This window comes from Typopeltis vanoorti, chromosome 22, assembly GCF_054136105.1.
Source record: "Typopeltis vanoorti isolate ZY-2024b chromosome 22, IOZ_Tvanoo_1.0, whole genome shotgun sequence".
Lineage (NCBI taxonomy): Eukaryota > Metazoa > Arthropoda > Arachnida > Uropygi > Thelyphonidae > Typopeltis > Typopeltis vanoorti.
The window spans coordinates 58,036,614-58,061,320 of NC_143570.1; the positions used below are offsets into that span (position 1 = coordinate 58,036,614).

Genomic DNA, 24,707 nt, shown 5'->3' on the forward strand with positions numbered 1-24,707 from the left:
TGACTCTTCTGGCCTGCTGCTTATAATTATCATAACTGACATCCTTATGCACGCTATATTCTTTCCACATCATTTTTTTTTAGGAATCTCTTGCTTAATTAGATTACCCATCCATTTCACTCCTACTCTATTTATTCTTCAAACACATTCTGATATTGCATCATTTAAGTATTTTTAAAACACTTCCTGACTGTTTTATGATCCAGTTTATTAAAATAACTACAAACAAGGCCATACTGACAAAAAGTGATGAAATGTACACATGCAAATGTACACAGCAAAACAAATACTTGAGAATTTGTTGTGATGGCAAGTCAAAATAAGTGTTTTAGGTATCTTTTTAATGTAAAGTAAATAAAGAGAAAGCAAAACAAATTATTTTATATATATATATTTTTTTTAATAAATCACATTTGGAACACTAATTAACAGTTTCTTTACTTCTTATACAAAGCTTTCATTTTCGATCTAATATATGTACATCACTTAACATTATTTCATACATATTTTTTTTATAGAGTTCAACAACATTTTATGGTATGCTTCCTGCGCATTTCCAAATCAAACAAATTGTAAAGGTGGGAAACGAAATCTAACATCTCACAAATGATTTCGAAGGCACTAAAGTAGAGATATATTACATAAATGATGTTTAAGTCCAACAAGAGAATTGAATTTCTTTCATTACATTTTAATGCAGTAAAAGTATAAAAATACAATCTGCCTAAATAAACTTTGTTTTCTTGGCTGGACAAAATGGCAATTTGGAAATAGTCATATATACAAAACAAACAAACAAATATATATATATATATGTGTGTGTGTGTGTAAAACTTAAAAGAAGGTAATGGAGTTTTCATAATTGTCATTTCAAAAAAGGTGGAATGCCTAGGTTATCAAATACAAAACTGAATCAGTCCACACACTGTAAATTACATAACTTTAGGTTAATAAAAGCAGATTTTAAATACTATAATATATTTGAACTCCAAGTAGTTATCTCATAGGAACTTTTTATTTTAGTCCACAGAAGCTTGAATTTGGATATTATTACTCTTCTGACTTGTCTATTTTATTTAATATTTATATATATTTTTGCAACACAAATTGGAAACACTAATCATAAATTATCAAATATATCTATATTCAAAATCTAACTATTTGTAAATATATGCCCAATTTTAAATTTTCTTTTCAAGAAACTTGACAGCTCTGTGCACTCTTTCATTTCCCTACATTATTTATGGATAATAAAATTTATGAATGAACCCTAAATGAATATTCTAGGATAAAAATGTCAAACTGCAGGATAAAAATAAAATATTACAATTCTTTAACTATAGTAATAAACATGTACCTATCACAAATTACTTTATTTTCAATTATTTTTAACTTCTCTATGTGAAAAATAATTCCCTCAATAAACATTTCTAAAATATGTATTTTAACATTCAAAATATCCATTTAGATCTGTATTCCTTAAGGAACAGGGGGAAAATTATGATCAAATTCTTATTGTACTGTACAAGGTAGATAAACATTAACAAACATCATATTTATAATACACTAGCTTGAGCCACTCTTCTCCTATCAAAAGTTTACAAGTGAAAAATATTTAAAAATTATACAGAGTAATATATCTCTCTTTACAATACTGTAAGCTCTTGAAAGGGGAAAAACGTTTCATATCTATCATAAGACATGACATATAATAATAAAAATTAAACTACATAAAAAAATACTGTTTCTTCCAATAATACATATTTGAAGTTTAAAATCTTCATAACATAATATTACAGTTCAACATGCTATCATGTTTATTTGATTAAAAAAAGAAAAAAAAATAATAAAGCAAGAATGCATGTGTGCTTATAAGCACAAAGAGAAACATGTCCATATACTTTAAAACATATGTCGAGAAATGGATATGCTTTTCCCCTGTACATTATCCCTCCATTTGTTATATAAACAGATAGTTCAAGAACTTAATATTATTTCTATTTAAATTATGCTATAATTACAACCTGTAAAATAAACTGTTTATGGTCTTATTTATAACCCTTGATCATATTCTGTGATCACAGCTAACCTTTTATTTTAATTATATTACAATGACTCCCAAATTGTTGATGAGCTTTTAAAATGAGCTAGTTGAAAACAGCTTCAAACTCCAAGAGAAGAAATTCAATGATTCTGTTTTGGTGCATCATATCTAGGGCAATGTTACCTGATTCATTTTCAGGCCACATCAAGGTAGGACCAAATACAATGGCAATATTCTGAATATGCATTCTGTTCTGAATATGGTAGACAGTAACTCTAGAAATAAAAATTGTTAAATTAAAAGTGAAATACGATTTTTATAAAATGCAATTTATATTTAGGTTTATATTCACTTATAAGGCATAAAGGAATTTTTGACTATTGTATAATGTGGAAAGTGGCGCTAGGATCGCTGAAGCACACGGTGGGTGATTTGAGCTGTGGTAAAAAAAAAAGTGTTTTTTAAACGGTGTATAGTGTAAATTCTTTTGGAGTTTCGTTGTTATATAGTGTGCTATTTTTGGGTTACTGAGAAGGCGAGGTCACAGTCGGCAGCATTTGCGATGGAAGAGAAGATAAGTTTTCGCTATCTAGCATAGTTGAATATAGCGTTTACATTTATATATATATATATTTAGTGTTTATATATATCTACTCTCTATACATAAAAAGATAAGCCGAAATTTGAAACGTTTTTATGTCACGTTTTTTGTCTTACCAGCTTATCGGCGGCTCACCAGCCCGGAACTCAGAGGCAGGGGGGCACTGTAGGCGCTGGGGGGGGGGGGGGGCGGAGTACCCCCCAATATATATATATATCTATGACACAGTGTTTATATATATATTTTTAGCGATTAGTTTAGTAGTTACTTGGCAGTAAGGAATGATGGCGGGCGCAGCTGCAATCACAAATGACAAGTCACCAAGTCCTCCGCCATTTAAGAACTCTATTATACGTAACATAATAAAGGACTTTGTGGCATGCAGTGTTTGTGGCATGTATGCTTCCGGGAGTTGGTTATGTGGCAGGTGAGAGAAGGGGGGGGGGAGATCATATATGCACAAAATGCAGGCAGTGAGAGGAAATCAATGAATTAGATTGAAAGGGAGATGATAAATCCCGTTTTACACTTGGTTCCGCTGATAGTTTTTTCGGCATCGAAACTCTATGGATGTCGATGGATTTCGACCCGAGTTTCTTACCCAGCTATAAAATAAAACGGGATTTATCATCTCCCTTTCAATTTACAAATTCGCCGGTAAAATAGCCTTTCGGCTTATTATCTTTGTAATTAACAATATTTAACAATTTATAGTACACCACTTCGGCAATTCGATAGTAGAGGTATGTAAGTTTCGGTTCACTTAAAACCTTGATATTCCAGATCTGCCTACTCACTGATGAGACCTCAAAAAAGGTCGAAACTGGTCTGGGCAGTGACCTCTTCTCATGATGTAAAACAGTATATATACATCTCTTAGGAGCTGTGTTTTACATTATGAGAGAATATTAAAGTTAGTGATGGAGCTTGCTCCACCTTTGCATGGAGTTGCCCTGGTGTTGTAATACCCAAGTGATCATTTACGCTTGGTTCCGCCGATAGTTTTTTCGGCACTGAAACTCTATGAATGTCGACCCGAGTTTCTTACCCGGCTATAAAATAAAACAGGATTTATCATCTCCCTTTCAATTTACAAATTTGCCGGTAAAATAGCCTTTTGGCTTATTATCTTTGTAATGAATTAGATATTTCGATAACCGACCTAGTTGTTTCAGGGATGGGAAATGAATGTCGGGAGACAAGTAGTGTGATAGGAGAGAATGACGAGTGAAATATGAATGAGAAAATAAGAGTCGAGAGTGTGGATGGCTTGAATGACCGTGAAGTTTTCGGAGGTGGTTTTGATAAGGTAACTGAATGGTGAATAAGAGCGACTAACTTGCAGAGAGGGATAGACGAGCTGAAAGAGGGGGGTTGGAATGTCTTGTGGATGAGATGAGAAGTATGAAAAATGAGATTAGCAGAATGGAGGAGATGAATGCAAGGCGAATTGGAGTAGGAGTGAGAGAAAGTTTTGGGAATGATAGAAGAGGAGAGAATAGAAGCAATAGGAGAGAGGGAATGACAGAGAGGTTTGGGAATGATAGAAGACAGAATAGAAACAGAAGAGAGGGAGTGAGAGAGAGTTATAGGAATGATAGAGGGGAGAATGGAAACAGTCAGAGAGAGGAAAGGTGAAGGAGTGCTGGAATAGAGTGATGCCAGGACAGCAGGTAAGTAGAGGAACACAGAGAGAGAGAGAGAGAGTGTGGGATGCAGGTGAGCAATGAAGGAACAGAATGGTTAGAGGGGGAGATGTATGGAGACTCTATGATCTTAGGTGTGCAAGATAGGATGCCATAGGTGTGTTTTCCTGGAAGGATGATAGAAAATGTGGCTATGGCAATTAAGAGGGGTGAAATGATGGATGAAATGATTGTGATGGTGGGAACGAATGACTTGAGAGGCAATGTAAATCAGGCAGCAAGAAATCTGAGATTTTTGCTTGAGGTTGTGCAAAAGAAAACACAGAGAGGAAAGATTGTGTGTGTTGCCCAGGTATGATTGTGACGAGATGAGCAGAAGAGCAGTGATACTGAATAGCATAATAGCCAGAATGCATAAGAAGAGAGGACAAGAATATGTGGATGTTTGGAGGGTGTTTGAGTACAGAGGGGAACTGTATGCGAGAGACCACTTGCATTTGAATGAGGAAGGATGAAGTCATCTGGAAAGATTGCTGTTTTCTGAACAAGTCGTGCATCAATGCAGGGAAACTAGAATTCCCAGGGTGGATGGTAGCAGGGGTGGCTTCTTGCAGGAATGGGTGCTTGGGGAATGACATCAGGTAACACTGAATCCAGTGGGGTTGAGAGGGGAGAGTGATAGCTATAGAAGCAGTGACATTTTTATGCTCTATACTAATGCCAGGAGTATCCCAATTAAAGGAGATGAATTGGTGGTGATGAATTATCACCCCCAAATCTCTTGTCTGAGATCTGGGGGTGATAATTGATAGAAAACTGAAATTCAGGGAGCATATTGCAAAGGTGGTGAAGATAACCCAGACGATTGCTGCAATACAGAGAAGGACGCTGATCTGCAGAGATAAAAGAGTTATCATACCATTGTATAAGATCCTGATCAAATCACACTTAGACTATTGTTTTGAGGTTTGGTCCCCAGGATTTGAGGGGGATAAATTAACTGTGGAAAGGGTACAGAGGCAGATAACAAAGATGATTTCAGGACTGCACAATGTCAGTTATGAGGATCAACTGAGGGAATATGGAATGCAGAGTTTGGTGGATAGAAGAAGGAGAGGTGATATGATTGAGACTTTTAAACTGTTGAGAGGCAGATATAGGATAGACATTGGGGAGTTCTTTCGCTTGGTCGAATAGCAGGAAGGAGTGATGACAAGGGACCATCCCTGGAAGTTACGAAAGGAGGCTGTGAGCAAGAGCGTGAGGAGTGGTTTCTTTGCATGGAGGGTGGTTGAACCGTGGAATGCATTGCCTGAGAGAGTGGTTAGAGCAAAAACGGTCAATGGATTCAAGGAGTGGTATGATAAACTTTGTTTCCTCAAAACGACCTCCCACGATGGGGGTTTTGACTCCATGGAGGCCTGGATAATAATAACAGTATAATGCAACACAAAAATACATGTGAAAATACTTCTGATATAGTCATCATATTCATTATGCTTTAATTCAAATTTATTCACAGTTCATACATGTAAAGACTGTTACCAGCAATGCAAGCCAGCAGATTTTGAACAGATAACGGCAAAAGTATTATCTTTTTGTACAGCACATTGTACAAATAACTGAAAAATGTCCAAGATGAAGCAAAAAAATTTTTGCATAGACTATTATCAGCATTCATACAGAAAAATAATTTTTTTTTTAAAATGTTGAGCCCACACAAAAGAGGGTGATTAACCAACCTATAGCATGTTAGTACGGTATATGGGTAGTGGATTAAGAAAGTAGAAACTTGTCTACATTGGATTTAAAAGTCCGTATATTATATTCCTTGGGAAACACATAAGGGGAAAGACTGCTCCACAATATAGTAGTAGGAATGAAAGAGGAGGAAGAGAAATGTGTTTTGTGGGTTCCTTTTCCTTGTGAAGGGATGTTGGGTGGCAGCTGCACCTGTCCAATGACTAAGTACTGAGTGTGTGTGTGTGTGGGGGGGGGGATTATGGATGCTAATTCATATGAACATTTATAGAATACACATACTGCAGAAATGAAATGCCTATGCGAAAGTAGAAGGAGTGAGTTGGTAAGAGATGGGTTATTAATCAAATTGCCCTACTCTGTATTGAGTCAAGCATTTCGTGGGAGCTCTTAAAGGCCCCACCCCAAATATGAGAGCAGTATTGAAATCGATGGGCAGATTTGTAATTTGCATAAGGTTAACAGCTGTTCAGAGGAGAAGTAACATCTTGAGGGGAAAGAGAAATCCTAGTTTTTTGGAAGCTGAGGAGGCAATGGCTGTGATGTGTTTATGCCAGGAGGGGCATGATGTTAGGGTGATTCCAAGGAAGAGAAATGTCATCTCTTCTGGAAATTTAAGTATTGTCAAAGGTAATACAGGGACAAACATTTTTCTCTTTTTGTGAAAAAATAAGGCAGAACTGGGGTTTGCTAGCAATGAAACTGATGAGGTTGTCCTAACCCCATTGAAGGATAAGTTGGAGATCAGAACTGAGGGCAGCGGTGTTCAAACTCTGTAGGTTGAGGTGATTTGTGTAGAGTAAGGTTTATCAAATGAAAGGGAGGAATGCAATGTGCTATCATCTGCAAAACTGTGTAGGGTTGGAGGTCAACTGAAGTAGGTCAATACAGAAGGAAGAGAGAGTTAGTGAGAGAGCAGAATCTTGTGGAACTCCAGCATTAGTTGAATGGTGAGAGGATAAGGAACTATTCACCATTGCACATAGTAGTGTGCATCCAGACAGAAGCTGGCAATTCAACTGCAGAAGTCCCAAGACAGACCAAATTATGGGAGTTTGCTTAGTAAGCCTTTGTGCCAGACCCAGTTAAAAGCTTTGGAGATATCAAATGCAACCACTTGAGATTCACCAAACTTCTCCATGGCATTTGTCCAAAGATGGGTGACATACAGTATGTGAGTAGATCTCCTGTTGATCAATAGTGACAGAATCCATACTGGTGGTTGCTTATTAGCTGGGTATCTTTGAGGTAGTGTAGGAGTTGGGAATTCATGGTTCTCTCCATTACTTTAGACAGGACTGAGGTGAGTGAGATAGGGTGGTAGGTTGATGGCAATGATTTTTCACCTGTCTTGGGAATGGGTTGAACATAGGCCAATTTCCACATGGTGAAAAAAGATATCAATGGAATAAGAGAGTATATAGAGGTGACATAGAATAGGAGTCAGTTCTGAAGCACAAAGCTTTAAGACAACTGAAGTAATGCCATCAGGGCCAGGAGACTTTTTTTTTGCATCTAATTTGGACAATATTTTTCTGATCTCTTTCTGGTGAAAGGATATAGGGGTCATTGTGTAATGGGCATCTGCATTGTTTTCTTTCTTAATAAGGAAGAAAACTATACCAAGCCTGATATGGACTATTTTTGATATCATTGGATGCCAAGCTCACTCTTATTTCTGAGAAATTAACAATCTCTATTTACAGGAGACCAACTCACACCAACAGATATCTCCATGCACAGTCACATCACTATCCACCTCAAAAACTTGGTATTATCTTTACGCTAGGCAAACATGCTCGCTCACTCCTGTGTGGAGAAGATATTAACAAGGAACTTCAGTTTCTTCTTACATCCTTTCAATAAAATGGTTATTCGAAACAAACAGTTAACAAGTTACTTTTCAATCCTTCTCCTCACCGTACCGAAGATAGAAATAGTGAAAAAGGCTTCATATCCCTACTATATATCAGTTCCGTTTCGCCAAAATGAGCCAAAGTTCTTAAAAAATACAACATCCGGACTTCTTTCACTCCTCTTCTGAAACTCCATTCCTTGCTCAGTCGGCCCAAGCAAAAACATAACAACCTGAAATATCCTGGTATTTACTGAATTTGGTGCAACTGCAATAAACCTTATTTTGGCCAGAGATGGAAAAATCCATCGAATTATGTCTTGAGGAACATAAAAGAGACATCACATACAACAGAACCAGAGCTAGTGCTTTGTCAAACCATGTTCTGAATTCTGCTGATGCTAATGAGGAAAACTTCATTCATCCAGTCTTATGGGACAAATATGAAACTATCTTTCGATGCTACGATGAACTAGAAAGAAGAATTGTGGAATCCAAAGAAATTGTCCTCAATCAAATACATTAACACCAACCTCAGCTATAATCTCTGACTGTCATCCAACTGCATTCATGAGATGTTCAACACATGCATACGCCCAACAATAAGGAGATACACAGAACAGCTTCAAATGTTAATACACTAATGCTTTAATGTATAGATTTTTTGTTCTTTCGCAATTGTTTGTTGGTTGTCCCCTCTTGTTATGCGCCCGCAGAAATCTTCTATGAAGACGAAACTAGTCGCGCAATCAACTTAATAAAATAGCATTTTTTGCTTTCAGTCATTTAATCTTTTCAAAAAATATCTCTCAGCAGAGCAAATCCATATATATATAGTTCTATATTCCAAATAATTTGCACACTTCATAGATAATAAGCATAAAAATATCTGTGTGTGATATGTAGAAAATTCTCATTTACATGAGAATTCCCTATAGTTTTAAAAAAAAAATTACCTAGATGATACTGCCGACATAATGAACTATCACATCCATTTGCTATTATTAATTTAATTTCTATCTTATAAAATTATGCTGTACAAAAATAAAAAATACTACCTGAGCAAGTGCTGAAGAAGGAACTTCAGTGTGTCATAATTTGACTGTGGAAGACTTTTCACAAGATCTTTCAATTTTCTAAGCTTGCTAGTTCGGTCTGGCAAGCCTATCAAGTTATAAAATGTGGGGAGGGAAAGAGAAATCTTAATGTAATAATTATTCACACATAAAAAGCATAATTTAATTGTTTTTTTAGTATAAAAAATGAATAATAATAAAGTACTTAAAATTAGTATTCAAATTTCATACCATTCCTTTTTATTCATTCCAAATTCACATCACTTTCTCGATGTGATTCTTAATATTCGTTTTTGACATTACAGCAGCATGATACATAGTACTATGATGCTGTAATCATAATACCATGATTACAGCATCAATCATTTACTGTTTAGCTTTCATTTACCCCCTTCCGATGACATAATTATAATCAAGTTAGTTAATCAACTATCGACTTCAACTTAAAACTAAGTATTTAAAATACTTTATTTTCTTATTTATACTTCTTTGTAAAAGAACTAACAGCAGAGAAAAATAACATGAAAATAAATTTAATGAAAACAAATAAAAATAAAGCAAATCAAATTTGAGAATGTAAATAAAACATCACTTTTTATTTACTTGAAAAAGCAAATTGCTAATGTGTGTGAGAGAAAATTAAGATAGAAAAATGGAGGTCAGTGGAAGGAAATGGGGGGAGTAATAAAAGGTGTAGGTTTGCATGCATACTCTGGATGTTTGTGTATTTGGCAGGAGGGAGGGAAAAAAACTGCATCATTTACAAAAAATATGAGAAGGCCAATTCAATCTTTAGTAGAAAAGTCCTTGTACAATGAAACTTAATGAGTAAAAAAATGAGACAGTGAGATGTGTATGTTGCAGAATGGAGTAGAGTGCTCTCACATGATAAGACCTCGGAAAAAAACACACACACACACGTATAAATGTACGACTAGCAAATGTTAATTATAAGTTTGTCAACGTAAAAAGTTAACATATCAGATCTCTTCACATCTGGCATGTGAAGAGATCTGATAAAGGATTTTCAAAAACATCACTTTAGAATCAATCCCTGCTTCTTATTAAGAAAAAATGACCATGGTGGATTCTTTTATTTGCAAGAGAAAAAGTTTTCTTTTAAATAAGGTATAGCGCTTTTGTTCTAATTGGTGTCATGGTGTGTGTGTGTGTGTGTGGGAAGAGTGATAGTCTAAACCAATCTTCCTACTCTATCATGAGATATGTCTCTGCCTGATTATAATTATGTCTCTGAGATGTTCTTTATTAAGGAAGGCCACAAGAATGAAGAATTCTGTAAACCCCAGAATGTTTTAGAAAGGAGGGAGGGAGTTACAGTTTTTGGTGGGAGAGTGGAGGTCTGTATGGTGAGGACAGGTTTGTAGTATGCCACTGATATGAGGTTTGATTGGCAATTTTGCATGAGAGCTTGTTGATGTAAGGGATTGAAACTAAGCCTCTATGGCATATCAGGATTTTGCTGTTGAGTGAAATTGGAGAATAGTATTTTTTGACCAGTTTTCTAGGATATCCACAAGTCTGGTATAAACCTAAGACTGATAGTGAATAGAATATACCAGCCTTGTGGATATCCTAGAAAACTAGTAAAAAAATACTATTCTCTAATGCCACTCGACAGCTAAATATGATTACTTACCTCTTATCCACACACCTATCAAATTTGCTGAACATTATTTGATATTCAGACTCTTTCATCAAGAACACCTCACATTTTGTCCATGACTATTCGATATTACGATCATGTTATGTGACATCCAGGCCAGTCTCGACATCATTTCGCTGTACACAAATTTCCTGGTTGACAAAGTTCTGAACCTCAATGAAAATCTCTTTCCTCCTGAGGTTACACGAGTTCTTTAAACACTACCTGCAATTTAATTACTTTCAACGGAATGATCAACTCTTCAAACAAAGTTTTGACCTAGCCATAAAATGTTACTTGTCTTTCCCCATATACTGATTTCTACTTGGAAAATTTATAAAAAAGGTTCGTAGAACTAGCCAATTCAAAACCCTGGTAGAGATATGTTAACATCTTCATTATCTTGAAAATAGCACTGCCAAGCTAAACAGTTTCCTTACTTTGCTCAAAAACAGTTTAACATTAGACATTTATCACAAGTTCAAAATGGACTTTATTTCCATTCATCATCTCTGCACCACCCAACAAAAAAAAATATGAATTACTCTTAAAAAATGTGCTATCTCTATCAGATGCCTTTGCAAAGTCCGGTAGTATCACGATGTAGTCATTTCTCTTGTCTAATTCTGCAGTAACTCTGTTATAAAATTTGAGTAAATTACCGAGACAGAACCTACCTCTTACAAAGTAATGCTGCTCATGAACATCATAGAGTATGCACAACTTGCTAAATTTTATCTTTAACCAACTTTTCCAATACTTTAACAATCACTGCAGAGATGTTAATTGGTCTGTAATTTGCTACTTCTGTCTTGGAGCCACATTCATATAAAGGTGCTATCTTATCCTCTCTCTACTTTCTTGAAAATTTGCCAGAGCTGAGCCTTAGGTTGAACAACTTCATTAGAGGTAGTGCCAATTCTCTTGCACAATCACTTAGTACTTGGACTGACATGACATCCAGTCCCACTGCGGTATTTACATTGATATTTTTCAATATGCTGAGCACCTTCAATAAGCTAAAGTTTCTTTACTTTGCTCAAAACAGTTTAACATTAGACATTTATCACGAGTTCAAAATGGATTTATTTCCATTAATCATCTCTGCATCATCCTACAAAAAAAAAAAAAAATGAATGACTCTTAAAAAAATGTGCTATCTCTATCCTAAAAAATGGAGAAAAGAGAAATGCAAAACTGCAATTTCTACTCCATCAACTCATGCTTAATGGATATTCTAGAAAACTGGTCAAAAAGTATTATTCTCCAATCCCACTCAACAGCCAAATCCTGATATGCACCATAAAGGTTAGGTTTCAATCCCTTACAATGATGAGCTCTCAAGCAAAAACCTCCAATTCTCCTCAAATCTCATGATATCAGAGTGCCATACAAACTTGTTCTCACCATATGTACCTCCACTCCCCCAAAAGAAGACAGCACCCCCCCCCTTCTATAAACACTCTGGGGTTTACATAATTCTTTGTTCTTGTGGCCTTCCTTACAGAGATCAGACATCTAGAAGTTTTGAGATAATAAAAAACATCTGGGAGACATCTCTTATGATAGAGAAGGAAGTGGAGGTTTAGTATATTACTCTTTCCACCCACACACAATCATGACACTGATTGAAACAAAAGCTCTATACCTTATCTCAACGAAAACTTCCTCTCTTGTCAGATAAAAGAATCCACATGGTCATTTTTTCTCATGGCTCTCAATAAAAACCAAGGACTGATTCTAAGTGACATTTGGAAATCCTTTATCAGATCTCTTCACATGCTAGATTTCAATTTTTCAGCTAATCATCTTTGAACAATGCTGAAATATAGATGACTCGTGTCACCTTCCAATGTCTCCACATGTTTCTATTATTTATACTACAATGGTTCCTGGAAGCTCACTCGTTAACTGATATTTTACATTTGTTAGCCATACATTTATTTTGTTTTCATTCCAAAGAAGCTGCATGTAGTTTGTGGTGAAACTTATTGGTTTATATCTTTGTACATTAACAACCAAATAAAAACCCAATTTTTAGTCATTAAGCCTTTATAACTGTCTCTCATGCCTGGAATCAAAGCTGTGTTTTCACCAAAGGATATATTGCTATTGGCCATGCTACAGAGATGCTATTCATATCCATAATATTTTGAAAGTAAAGGTAATATTTTAAATCTGTATACATATCTTATGATTCTTACATGACATAACTTTTGACTCTACTCTGTAATTAGCTAGCCTGCTTGGCTGAATAATTAGCATATCTGCTCTCTAACCAAAAGGTTGTGGGTTTGAATCCTGCAGAGAGCATGGATGTTTATCAATGTCTTTAGATAGGAGATGAATTTCATCATCCTGCTTATTGGAGACCTAAACGATTTGAAAAAGTTCCTCAGAACAGGGTTTCCAAACTATGAAAAAAATAAACAAAAGGAGGAAGAGAAGTTCATTTGATAGGGTTGAAACTAGAAAGTAAGTTATGTTACAAGAAGCTGCTCATGTTCTAATCTTAGGAAAAAATATGGCCAGATCAAAAGAACTTTCTTTGTCCACGAAAATACCTACAGAGGACGACATCTCAGAGGGAGCAACTGGAGTGGAGGTGTAAGAGAGGAATCAATGAACTGGACTGCCCTCCTTTGGATAGAATCAAGTAGGTTATTGGTATACCACTAAGTTGTGAGAGTAGTATTCCAAAGTCAGGCAGATTTGGAATTTATGTAGTTTTACATTCCATCAAATGCCTTGGAAATATTGAGAACAGCACAACGTTCTCTAACTTTTCCAAGGAGGCTTGTACCTAAGGTTAGCTATGGGATCTGCCATAGAATGAGAAGGGCAGAATCGATATTAGTAATCACTAATTGATGGATCTTCGGGTATAGAAAATGTTGGCCATTAACACATTCATACTGGGCTGTGTGTCAGGCCTCATGTTGCATTAGTACAGCATGAAACATGCCCTGGTGTGAATGACCTTCTCCATTACGTTTGAGAGTGCTGAGATGAGGGCAGTGAGATGATAGATGGCTGACTTGAATTACCCTTATTTTTGAGACAGACTGGATAAAAACTTGCTTTCGTGCTTATGGATGAATTTAGATGAATATGACAGCTTGTATAGGTGATATAGGATGGATGTTAATTACAGAAAACAAGTTTTCAACATAACTCTAGGGATACCACACCAGACAGGAAACTTGAGTATTAAGATTATTGAGGATTTTTTTTTTGACATCTTCCTGAAAGATAAGAGGTATTCTAATAAGTAGTTCATGATACAGTGGAAAGTGGAAAGAGATTTGTCTTTGTTGTCAATTTCAGAGATGAGAAAAATACCAATGGCCAAGAAGTTGTCCTTATCTTTAAGTGATGTTGCCATCATGATGTGAAAGGAAACAGAAAAGGCAGAAGTTTTAATCAACAGACTTAAAGAAGAACCAAATGGCTTGACTGCTATTTGAGCAGGAGACAACTTTTGTATTTGGTACTTATACAAATAAGTTATGTGAAAATATACATTTTTTTGGTATTAGCTCACACATAGCATTTATTTGCTACAGGCCTTATGACCACGTGTGGGAGCAATATATCAGGTGACCAAAAAAAAGTATGTGCGGTTTTCATTAGAGTTCACTGTAATGACTTGTTTTATTTTGTAGTGGTTTGTAGAGTGCAATTTTTTTATGTGCATAATAAGACACAGATACGCATCAGTCAATCGGTGCACTCTAACTTGGTTAGAGTGCACCGATTGACTGATGCGTATATACTCTTTTTTCTGTGACTTTGAACCATTTTGCAATATCAGTTGAACCTGGTGTAATTTGGGCTTGTGTGCTCTACAAATTTAAAATCGATTCGAAAGTTTCAGAAGTGTCCTGTAAGATACGTGTGGCATTTGGAAAAGATGCGGTAGCAGAATTACTGTGCAGAAATGGTTTAACAAAATACGTTCCGGGTGATGAAACACTTGAAGATGCACCACGTTCAGGAAGAGCCTCCAATTATTGATAATGAAGAATTACATGCAGCTGTTGAAAATAATTCAAGATTAACATGCCAGGAACTTTCGCAAATTTTAACGTGAGTGGTGAAACAATTCGTTTACACTGGCATCAATTGGAAAAATCATGGAAGCTAAGCAAACGGATGCCATATGAATTATCAGATGACATTAAACCTTCAAAGGCTCTGATGTAGACATCCTGCAGGATGATTTAAGTAAACTGGCATTGTGGACAAAGGATAATGATTATCAACTTAATGTTACAAAAACACTTGATATTCAAAAACCAGGGGTGGCCAACCATTTATGTTCCATGCACCAATTTTTTCATGTACCAGTTCAGATGTACCCTACAACTCTTGTACCCTTAAAATCTCCCTGTAAAAATATATTCCTACAGACATATTCAATTCTGGAAGTTGTTGAAGAAGCTCAGAAATGGAGGAAAGAGTGTTGTAAAAGGAATTAAAGATGATAGAGGTGACATGGAACAGGAGAAAAAGATATCCTTGAAGTATGGAGTAATTACTTTGAAAAATTGCTAAATGAAATAAGCAGTGATGACAGCACAGTGGTAAAAAACAATGACCAGACATGCAGTCAGGAATACATATCCATACTTGAAGTAGAAAAAGCCATCAAAAGTCTGAAATGTGGAAAGGCAGCAGGAGTAGATGATATTCGACCAGAAATGCTCAAGTATGGAGGTATAAAAGTCTTACAGTGGCTGCACTGCATAGTTCAGAAGGCCTGGACAGAGGGATGAATACCAGATGACTGGAGTAGAGCTCTCATAGTACCATATATAAAAAGGAAATAAAACTGAATGCGAGAATTGCAGAGGTATTTTCCTACTGAGTGTTCCTGGTAAGACATATGCAAATATACTTGAGAAACGGTTGAGAAGGATTGTGGAAGATAAGCTTGGTGAAGGACAAGCTGGATTCAGGTCAAATAGAGGCTGTCAGGATCAGATCTTCGCTTTACAACAAATAGTCAAGAAAGCATGGGAATATAACTAAGATCTGTATTTAAGTTTTGTCAATTTGGAAAAGGCATATGACAAGGTGCCAAGAGAGAAGCTATTCAATACACTACAGTTATATGGTGTCAATGGGGCATTATATCAAGCAATACTTTGTCTTTATTTGAGTCGTAAGTCGGCGGCAGTTAGAATTGAAGTACAGGAAGATGGTTTAATGTTAAATCTGGTGTGAGACAAGGATGTACATTATCCCCTCTGTTATTCATTATTATTATTCTGTTATTCATTATCTATATGGATCACATTATGAAATAAAGTGGTATTAAACCTGATATCAAAATTGGAAATGTTAATATCAGCTCTTTGCTTTAAGTGGATAATGTTATACTTCTAAATAAATGCAGTACAAGTCTGCAAGATTCCCTGACTAAAGTGCATAACTGTTGTAATAGATATGGTATGAAGGTCAGCATTAAAATGACGAAGACTATGAAAATAGGCAGAAATATTGAAAATATTAACTGCATTGTGAATGGAGAACCTATAGAATAAGTAAAATATTTCAGCTACTTATGCACAGTTTTTAGTGTAGATGGTAAATTAAATATGGAAATAGACAACAGAATCAACAAAGCTGGTATGGTAGTAAGTCAACTGAATAAATTTATATGGAATAAGAGAGAAATTAGACCAAACACTAAATTAGCTGTATACAAGACAGTATTCAAGCCAATTTTAACTTATGAATCTGAGAGCTGGGTCAGAAGTAAAACAATTGACCAAAGACTAGAGACCACAGATATGAGAGTCCTGAGAAAGATTAGGATCATGAACAGATGGCATCAATGGCAATATCATATTAAAAACGAGGATATTAGGAGAGAACTTGACATTGTCAGCATCTAGGAATGCATTAGCAGAGATCTCAGTGGTATGGTCACTTAAACAGAATGGGGGAGGAAAGATTAGCAAAAGAAGTATTCTTTGCCAGGTTGGCAGGAAAAAGACCCAGAGGAAGACCAAGATATAGGTGGATTAATACAGTAAAAAGTGCCTTAGAAGATAGAAATATAAGATCTGATAATGTTGGAGTCTTGATAGGTAGCAGACTGATTTGGAAGAAAATTGTAGATAGGAAGTTAGTAATGATGTAATTTTTCATGTAGTACTATCAGATCCTGTACATCCCTTGAGGGTATATATCAGGAATCTGATGATGATGACATATTCAATACAGACATGATATATTTGATTTAATATAAAAACAAGATACACATTACTTACATTAATGAGACACCAAGCTTTTAATGTCTGGAGTTAAATTAGAGAAGCATTTGAGACTGAGGGAAGCTCATCGAATTTCATATTCAATAATGAATTTGTTTTCAAGTCAATAAGTTTCATTTGTATGTTACTAGGCATCAAGATTTTGTTTTTTAGTCACGAAGTAAAAATGGGTTTATAAATGCAAGTATGAAGATTTTTTCTTCACGAAGTAAAAATGGGTTTATAAATACAAGTATGAAGTCCCCTTTAGCAAAATCACGAAAACGACTTTCAACTGACTCTTGCAATAACCTGATTTTTTCAATATATTTTGTAAAATTGCCATATCTTAAGCACATTCACCCTGCTTTTTAAGTGCAGAAACTTACTCAAATCCTTATTTCCTAACTGGTAAACAGTTTTAACTCCATTTTGAATGCACTGATATCATTTACATTAAAAATGCTAAATAAAACAGCCAATTATTATCACATAAAAGGACTCTTTCCTCAAGAAGCTAATTTTTCTCTTCTAGAAAATTATGAACAGTATTTTTCACTTTCCAAAATCTACTCAGAACTTGTCCTCTAGAAAGCCAGTGCACCTCACAATGAAGAACAAAGATTGCCATATTCCAAATTTAACATTTCACAATATTCTCTGAATTCTCGTCTGAGAATTAATCTTGCTCTAATTTTATTCATGCATTTCACATCCGGTAACATAACATGCTGTGACTCTTGGTGTATAATGCAGTGATATTTTAGTGAAGGATGACAGAAAATGTTTTCTACCAAAGTTGTAGTCCCAGCAACTCATTATACATATCATTGAAGTCATTCCATGAGTTTACTAGAATTACTAGTAAATACTGATGAGTTTACTAGAATACACTTGTAGATTTTCTAGGCATGATTTTACTCTCTCAAATGTCTGATCCTCTTGTTTTTCCATGAAGTAATTCATTCTTCAAAAACGTTAAAATTATCAATTGCTTAACTTAAAATGCTTAACTGAGCCATATCATATATGTCAGCAGATTCATCCAAAGCTAAAGAAAAGAAAGTACAAGCACAGAAAAGTTCTAAGTTTTCAAATACATCACAAGAGAGTTCTTCAGTGTGTCTCATAACTGTTTGCATAAATATTTGGAGACAAGGCTTAACAATTTGTTCTCCATCAGAGAAAGACTTCCGTTATCCGAATGCTAAAGCAATTTTGTAGGATGCTTCTGTCATTGCTAAACTTTCATAACTTCTTTTAACAAACATATTTCATCTTTCGATTTCTTTCTTTTTTCTTAATCACATATTCTCTTCATAACTCAGACCCAAGCACTAGCTTCAGTTTTTATTTCTATTTCAGTCTGATGTGTTGTGTTTCATAGTCTATTAAGATCATGTCTTTTATTATATGAGAAAGTGTTTTCGCAAACAATGCACAACTGTTTTTCTGATGGATTCGCTATAAATAAATACTAATTTTCTCACTATTCATTGAATTCATGCTTACTATCACCTTCTGTTTTTCTTTTTCTTTTTTCTTTTATTATTTTTTGTTTTGCACTGTGATGGGTAACAATGTAAAAACAAGGCTTAATTTTCAAAAAAAGTACAAAACTGCAAATGTACCCAAAGGACGAACAAAGCACAACTCTGTAGCACACAAGTATCAACTGTAAACTGACTGACAAACACCTTGATGCACTGCTGTTACTAACACTTCGTGTCTCAGGATCAAACAAGTCAATGTACAAAAGATGTGAATGCAACAATAAAACCGCTAAAAAAAAATGACTAAGTTTTAGCTTTTTTTTGACGAATTGGTTTTTGGTTAATATCTTTTGCATAAATAGGCACACTTTTTTTTTTTTTTTTTTTTTTTTTTTTTATCACCACTTCTAATTCCAATGAACCACTTTTGGCACATGTGCCATAGATTGGCCATCCCTGTCCTAGACAATTAATAAAATATAAACCAATTGGAAAGAGAAGGATAGGTAGACCCTCAAAAGAGGATATTAGATGGATAATGAGACTGGAACAGATCGATATGGTCTATATCTGTAATTAGAATAATGATGACAATGATGAAGTTATTAAAGGGGTTCTAGAAGATTGACACAATGGAAATTTTTGAACACATGCAAACAGAGAGAGAAAACTAGGGATCACCCATGGAAGAGTGGTTAGTAAAGGTGTGCAGACCAGATTTTTTGCATGGAGAGGGAATAGAATGGATTGCCAGAATTAGTTGTGAATGCCCTTACAGTGAATGAGTTTGAAGAGAGGTATGATTGGTTTTGTGTGTATAAAAATTAGTTGTAAGTCTTCCAAGATGAGTCTCCAGACTCCACGGAAATATCCATGATAATAATAACTATATCTAAAATCAATCATTACACCAAATAGACAACTTTTTTTGGGGGGGGGGTAGGAGTGAGTATTTTTTATTTATTTATTTATTTTTTTTTGTTGCATCGTATTTAGTATATCCACTTATCAAGATAATTTTTTTTTTCAGGATCACGAGTGGTGTGCCAAGTGACAGTACCAGTGGGAGAGCATATTATTATTATTTTTATTATTATTTCCTGACCCTCATGGAGTCACAAGACTCATTGTGGGAGGTCAACACTAGTGAACACAAAGTTATCATGCCACTCCTTCAAATCATCCACAGTCTGCACATTCGCCACCCTCTCAGGCAATACATTCCATGCTCCTACCATTCTCCATGCAAAAAACCTACTTCTTACTCTTTTAATCACCACCTTCTTTTGCAACTTCCAGGAATGGCTTCTTGTCCTTGTTCCTTTATCTTGTTCTACCATGAAAAATGCCCTCAGTGTTAATATGATAATAACCCTATGATTGTACAATGGATATGATCGAGACAACTTAAATGTCTCAATCATATCCATCGTACAATCCTATATCAACAATGTACAATTCTGACATTTTTGTTATCCATCTCTGTACCTTGTCCAAGGTTACTTCATCCCCTTCAAATTCCAGTGACCAGATCTAAGCATGAAATCCAGGTGTGTTCTATCTTTATACAATGGGGCCAGCACACTTTTATCTCCTCAACATTCTCTAAGATGTCTTCACAACCTTTGCACTATGTCCAAAACTTAAAATCTCTATCCACAATTGCCCTAAGATCTCTTGCTTCCTAAACTTTTTCGTATAATTCTACCAAGTGAGTATGAAGCATCCCTTCTGTGGATCCCAAATTTTAAAACCTTACATTTAGTTGAATTAAACTGACATCCCAATGCCTATGCCCATCCTTCCAGCTTATTCAAATCCTCTTGATTGGTTGGTTGGTTCGTTCGTTTATATTTATTTGGCACAAAAACTACAAAGGTCATACTGTGCCATACTAAAGGTTACAAACATTAGCATTTACAGAAAACTGTTAACAATATGTCTGTACAAGAATCTAGTTTCATAAAGCAGCATCTCTAGGTAAACAGAACTGTTGCAGAGGGCACAACAACGCACAAGGTCAGAGGTTATTATAGTAGTGCAAAAATAGTGAACAATATAAGTTAATACATAATATATGAAACACTAAGCCAAAGAATGCTATATCTACATATATGTAAAATTATAACAGATGCCTTTATAGCAGCACAAAAATAGGCAAAAAGGGATTATTATACAATATGCATGGATGAAAATTAAATTTAGCAATGCAGTAGAAACAGAATTACTAGAAAGTACACAAATAGGTAAGATGTCCTACAGCACTACACGATTATTAGAAAAATAAAGTAGGTAGTAAATAAGATGCATACACAAAATGTATGTTAAGTGATGCAGTATCTACATATAAACAAAATTACTGCAGAGGTTTCATCAGTATATAAATAGATAACTATAGGTTAACATATGTATATACAAAACAAGTCAAGGAAAGCAGTGTCTACATCTAGTAAGATTACAACAAACATTATTATACTAATACTTAGAGTCAGAAAGGAATTATTATAGCATTGATGCATAAGATTTAAGTTTAGCATTATGGTATTTACATATTAACAAAATTACAGCAGGGTGATACAAATATACAAGATCAAGGCCCATGGTAATACATAATTGGTCAGATTTAACCTAATGAATAATGCATAGGTATAAAAGTTAAGTTAAGCAAAATAAAAAGTACTTACATATAAACAAATTTATGGTCAAATGTGTTTGTAAAAATTAATTCTTTCTAAAAAATTAAAAACATCATGCAATTTGCCTGAGTCTGCTAGCATTTCCCTGAGTGTAATATGGCTTGGTTAGATAGGTGAAAATTTCATTCCCCTCTCGTGTAAATTTTTGACAATCTACCAGAATATGATGAATAGTGAAATGCAACACACATCTCACTATCCACAAGAAATATATGGGAGGGTCATCAGCTCTCAGTAAATTAGAATGCATAAGGTGACTGTGACCTATGTGGAGCCTAGCAAGGACAACCTCCTCCCTTCTCTTTGTACGTTGACTAGAATGCCAATGCTTAATTTCAGGTTTAATGTTATATAATTTGTTTGTTGATGTTTCCTGCCATATTAATGCCTACTGAGCAATTAGCTTTGATCTTATAAGTTGTCTGTAGTCTGTATATGGAACTGTCAAATAGTATGTGGAGAAGGTATGGGCTGATTAATAGCTGCATCTGCAGCCTCATTTCCTTTGATTCCGATGTGGCTGGGAATCCAGCAGAACTGAACATCAAAATTAAGGATTTTCATTTTGTGAAGCAGATGTAGTACTTCATAAAGTACTGGATGAGGATTATACATAAGAGAGGAGATAGCCTGTAAAGAGCTCAATGAGTCTGTATAAATTATACACTTTTGGTAGCAGTTTTATTAGTTTTATTTTATATGCACAAGTGCAAGCTGAATGGCATATAACTCTGCTGTATAATTACTGCAGTCTGGTGGGATATGATTTGAGATAATAATGTCAGGAAACACAACAGCACAGCCAACAGAGGTGTCATTTCTTGAACCATCAGTATAGATGGGCAAGAAATCAGCATGTGCTGCTCTGTGTGCATTAAACAATTGCAGGTAAATGGATGATGGGGTATCAAATTTCTGTAGCTGACAAAGTGAGAGGTTGCATGATGGTGTGCAAACATGCCATGAAGGAATGCTGTTTTGTTTAGTGTAGCTAATGTTGTCAACATTTATACTAACAGCTTGCACATTTTCTTTAATACGCATACCAAAAGGATGTATAGCAGTTTGATGTGTGTGATATTGAGCTTCCCAATGTAGAGAGAAGATACTATTCCATGTACGGTGATCTGGGAGAGATTTTATTTTTAGAGCGTAATTAAGAGACAACTGTTTCCATCGAAGTGATAGAGCCAGTTCATTTGCTTCTACATAGAGACTTGGAGTGGGTGAGGTGTGAAAGGCACCAGTAGCTATCCGTATACCCTGATGATGGATGGAATCCAACCATCGTAGGTTACTCTGTCTTGCCGAACTATAGGCTTGGGACCCATAATCCAGCTTTGAATGTATAAGTACACGATAAAGATGGAGCAATGAAGCTTGATCAGCACCCCACCCAGTAGAAGATAGAGTGTGAAGGAGGTTCAAAGTTCTTTTGCACTTTTCTCTTAGTTGACGAATGTGTGTTAGAAATGCGAGTTTTCTGTCAAAAATGAGTCCCTAGAACTTGGTTTCTGTAGTTACTGGAATAACAGTAGGTCCCATTCTTAGTTCAGGATCTAAGTGATGAGTGCATTTTCGACAGAAGTGTACACAGACACTTTTTTCTGTTGAAAACTTAAACCCATTATTAAGAGCGCACAGAGAGACATGATCAATTGCTTGCTGAAGTTGTCTTTCAATTACCCTCATGTTACGTGAGTGACAATAGATTGTGAAGTCATCAACATATAGAGCATTGTCTACAGTGGGAGGAAGCTATTCAATGATTGAATTGATTTTAATAGCAAAAAGGGTTACACTTAAGACAGAACCTTGGGGAACACTTTGTTCTTGAAGATATGGTTGAGATAGCGTACTTCCCACTCTGACTTGGAAAGTTCGCCTGGACAGAAAGTTTAATAAATATAGGAAGGTGTCCATTGAGACCTAAGTTATAGAGGTCTTTTAATATGCCATATCTTCAGGTTGTGTCATAAGCCTTTTCCATGTAAAAAAAAAAAAAAAAAAAAAAAAAAAAAAAAAAAAAACAAGATGTTCTCGCTTCAGAAATGCATCTCTTATACAAGTTTCTAACTGAACTAAATGGTCAAAAGATGATTGATGTCTACGGAAACCAGACTGTTGCTTTCTAAATACCAGAAAAGTCTGGCATTAACCATTTTCTCTAGTATCTTACAAAGACAACTGGTCAGAGCAATGGGTTGATGATTATTTGCTTGTGTAGGATCTTTTCCTGGTTTTGGGATAGCAATGACAATTGACTTATGCCAAGAATTTGGAAACTCTTCCTCTGTAAGTATTCTATTGTATAATAACAGAAGAACATCCACAGAAGATGATGGTAGATGTTTTATCATTTCATAATGGATGTCATCAGGTCCTACTGCACTAGAGTGAGATTGTAGGAGAGCTCTATTTAGTTCCTCCTTGACAAATGGCTGAAGAATGTTGGTAGAAAAATTAAGCCTTTGTTTCTCTTGCTGCTCTTTCAGTATTAAAAATTCTGGAGAATATGAAGCTATTGCTGAGATTTTAGGAAACATTTCTCCCAAAATATCTGCAATAGCTTTGGGATCAGCAAGAACACTTCCATTATAGTCTAAGGTGGACAAACAATGTGTACTATATCTGCCTTTCATTTTCTGGATTTTATCCCATACAAATTTTGGACTGGTCATTTGATTAATTGATGTAGTAAATTGGATCCATGATTGTTTTTGACTCTGACATCTTACAAAACGTGCTTTGGCTCGAGCACATTTGAAAGTTATGAAATTTGATGTGGTGGGGTATCTACGAAATATGCTCCATGCTCTGTGTTGATCTTTTTTGGCTGCCTGACATTCTGCATTCCACCAAGGCTTTGGATAGACTGGAAATCGAGATGATGTTTTTGAGATGGAGGTTGTTGCTGCCTGGACAATGCATTCTGTTATATATTTTACAGCTTCATTGATAGGTGTTTCACTGATGGCATGAGCATTAAATTTTGCAAGATGAGAGAAAGTGTTCCAGTCAGCCTGGTCCATTTTCCATATAGGTATCCATGTGGGTGAATGAACATGGTTCCTGTGAAGACATTGTACAAAGAACAGGAAAGTGATCACTTCCATATATGTTCTCTTCAATGTCCCACATGAGCAGTGGAAGGGGAACAGATTGCAAGATCAATTGCAGAATATAAGCGGGTAGGCATATGGAAGAAAGTATTGAGTTTATTATTTAGAAGGGAAAGGTTATTATTATGAAAAATTTTTTCAATGATTCGACCTCGTCTATTAGTGTTGGCACTACCCCACAGAGTATTGTGACCATTAAAGTCACCCATCAAAAGTATGGGTTCAGGCAGTGATTTCATTTAACTCAGCATTTGGTGGTAAATAAACTGAACATACTGTAATAAGGAATCCCACAGAGAAGCGAATCGCTACTGCTTCCAGAGAAGTATTAAGTTGGACCTGATGGAAGGGAGTATGACTGTCCACTAGGATAGCTACTCCTCCATGAGCAGGACCATCTCCAGTTCTATCTTTATGTACAACAGTGAAATTCCTAAAGGTATGGTCCTCATTGGGTCTTAAGTAAGTTTCCTGTAGACAGAAACAG

At 35.4% G+C, this 24,707-nt stretch overlaps 1 protein-coding gene across 3 annotated transcripts in view; it reads right to left on the reverse strand.

Moving 5' to 3' along the window:
* Positions 1–384: 384 nt before the first annotated feature.
* LOC150094438 (rho GTPase-activating protein 12-like) overlaps positions 385–24,707 on the reverse strand; it is a 413,607-nt gene continuing 389,284 nt past the window's right edge. For all 3 annotated transcript variants that reach the window (XM_090412339.1, XM_090412341.1, XM_090412338.1), the window contains 2 exons: positions 8,966–9,071; positions 385–2,319 (listed from right to left, as the gene is read on the reverse strand). In XM_090412339.1, coding sequence (XP_090268465.1) covers positions 2,148–2,319; positions 8,966–9,071 — 278 coding nt within the window. In that variant the 3' untranslated portion in view covers positions 385–2,147. The remainder of the gene's footprint in view (positions 2,320–8,965; positions 9,072–24,707) is intronic.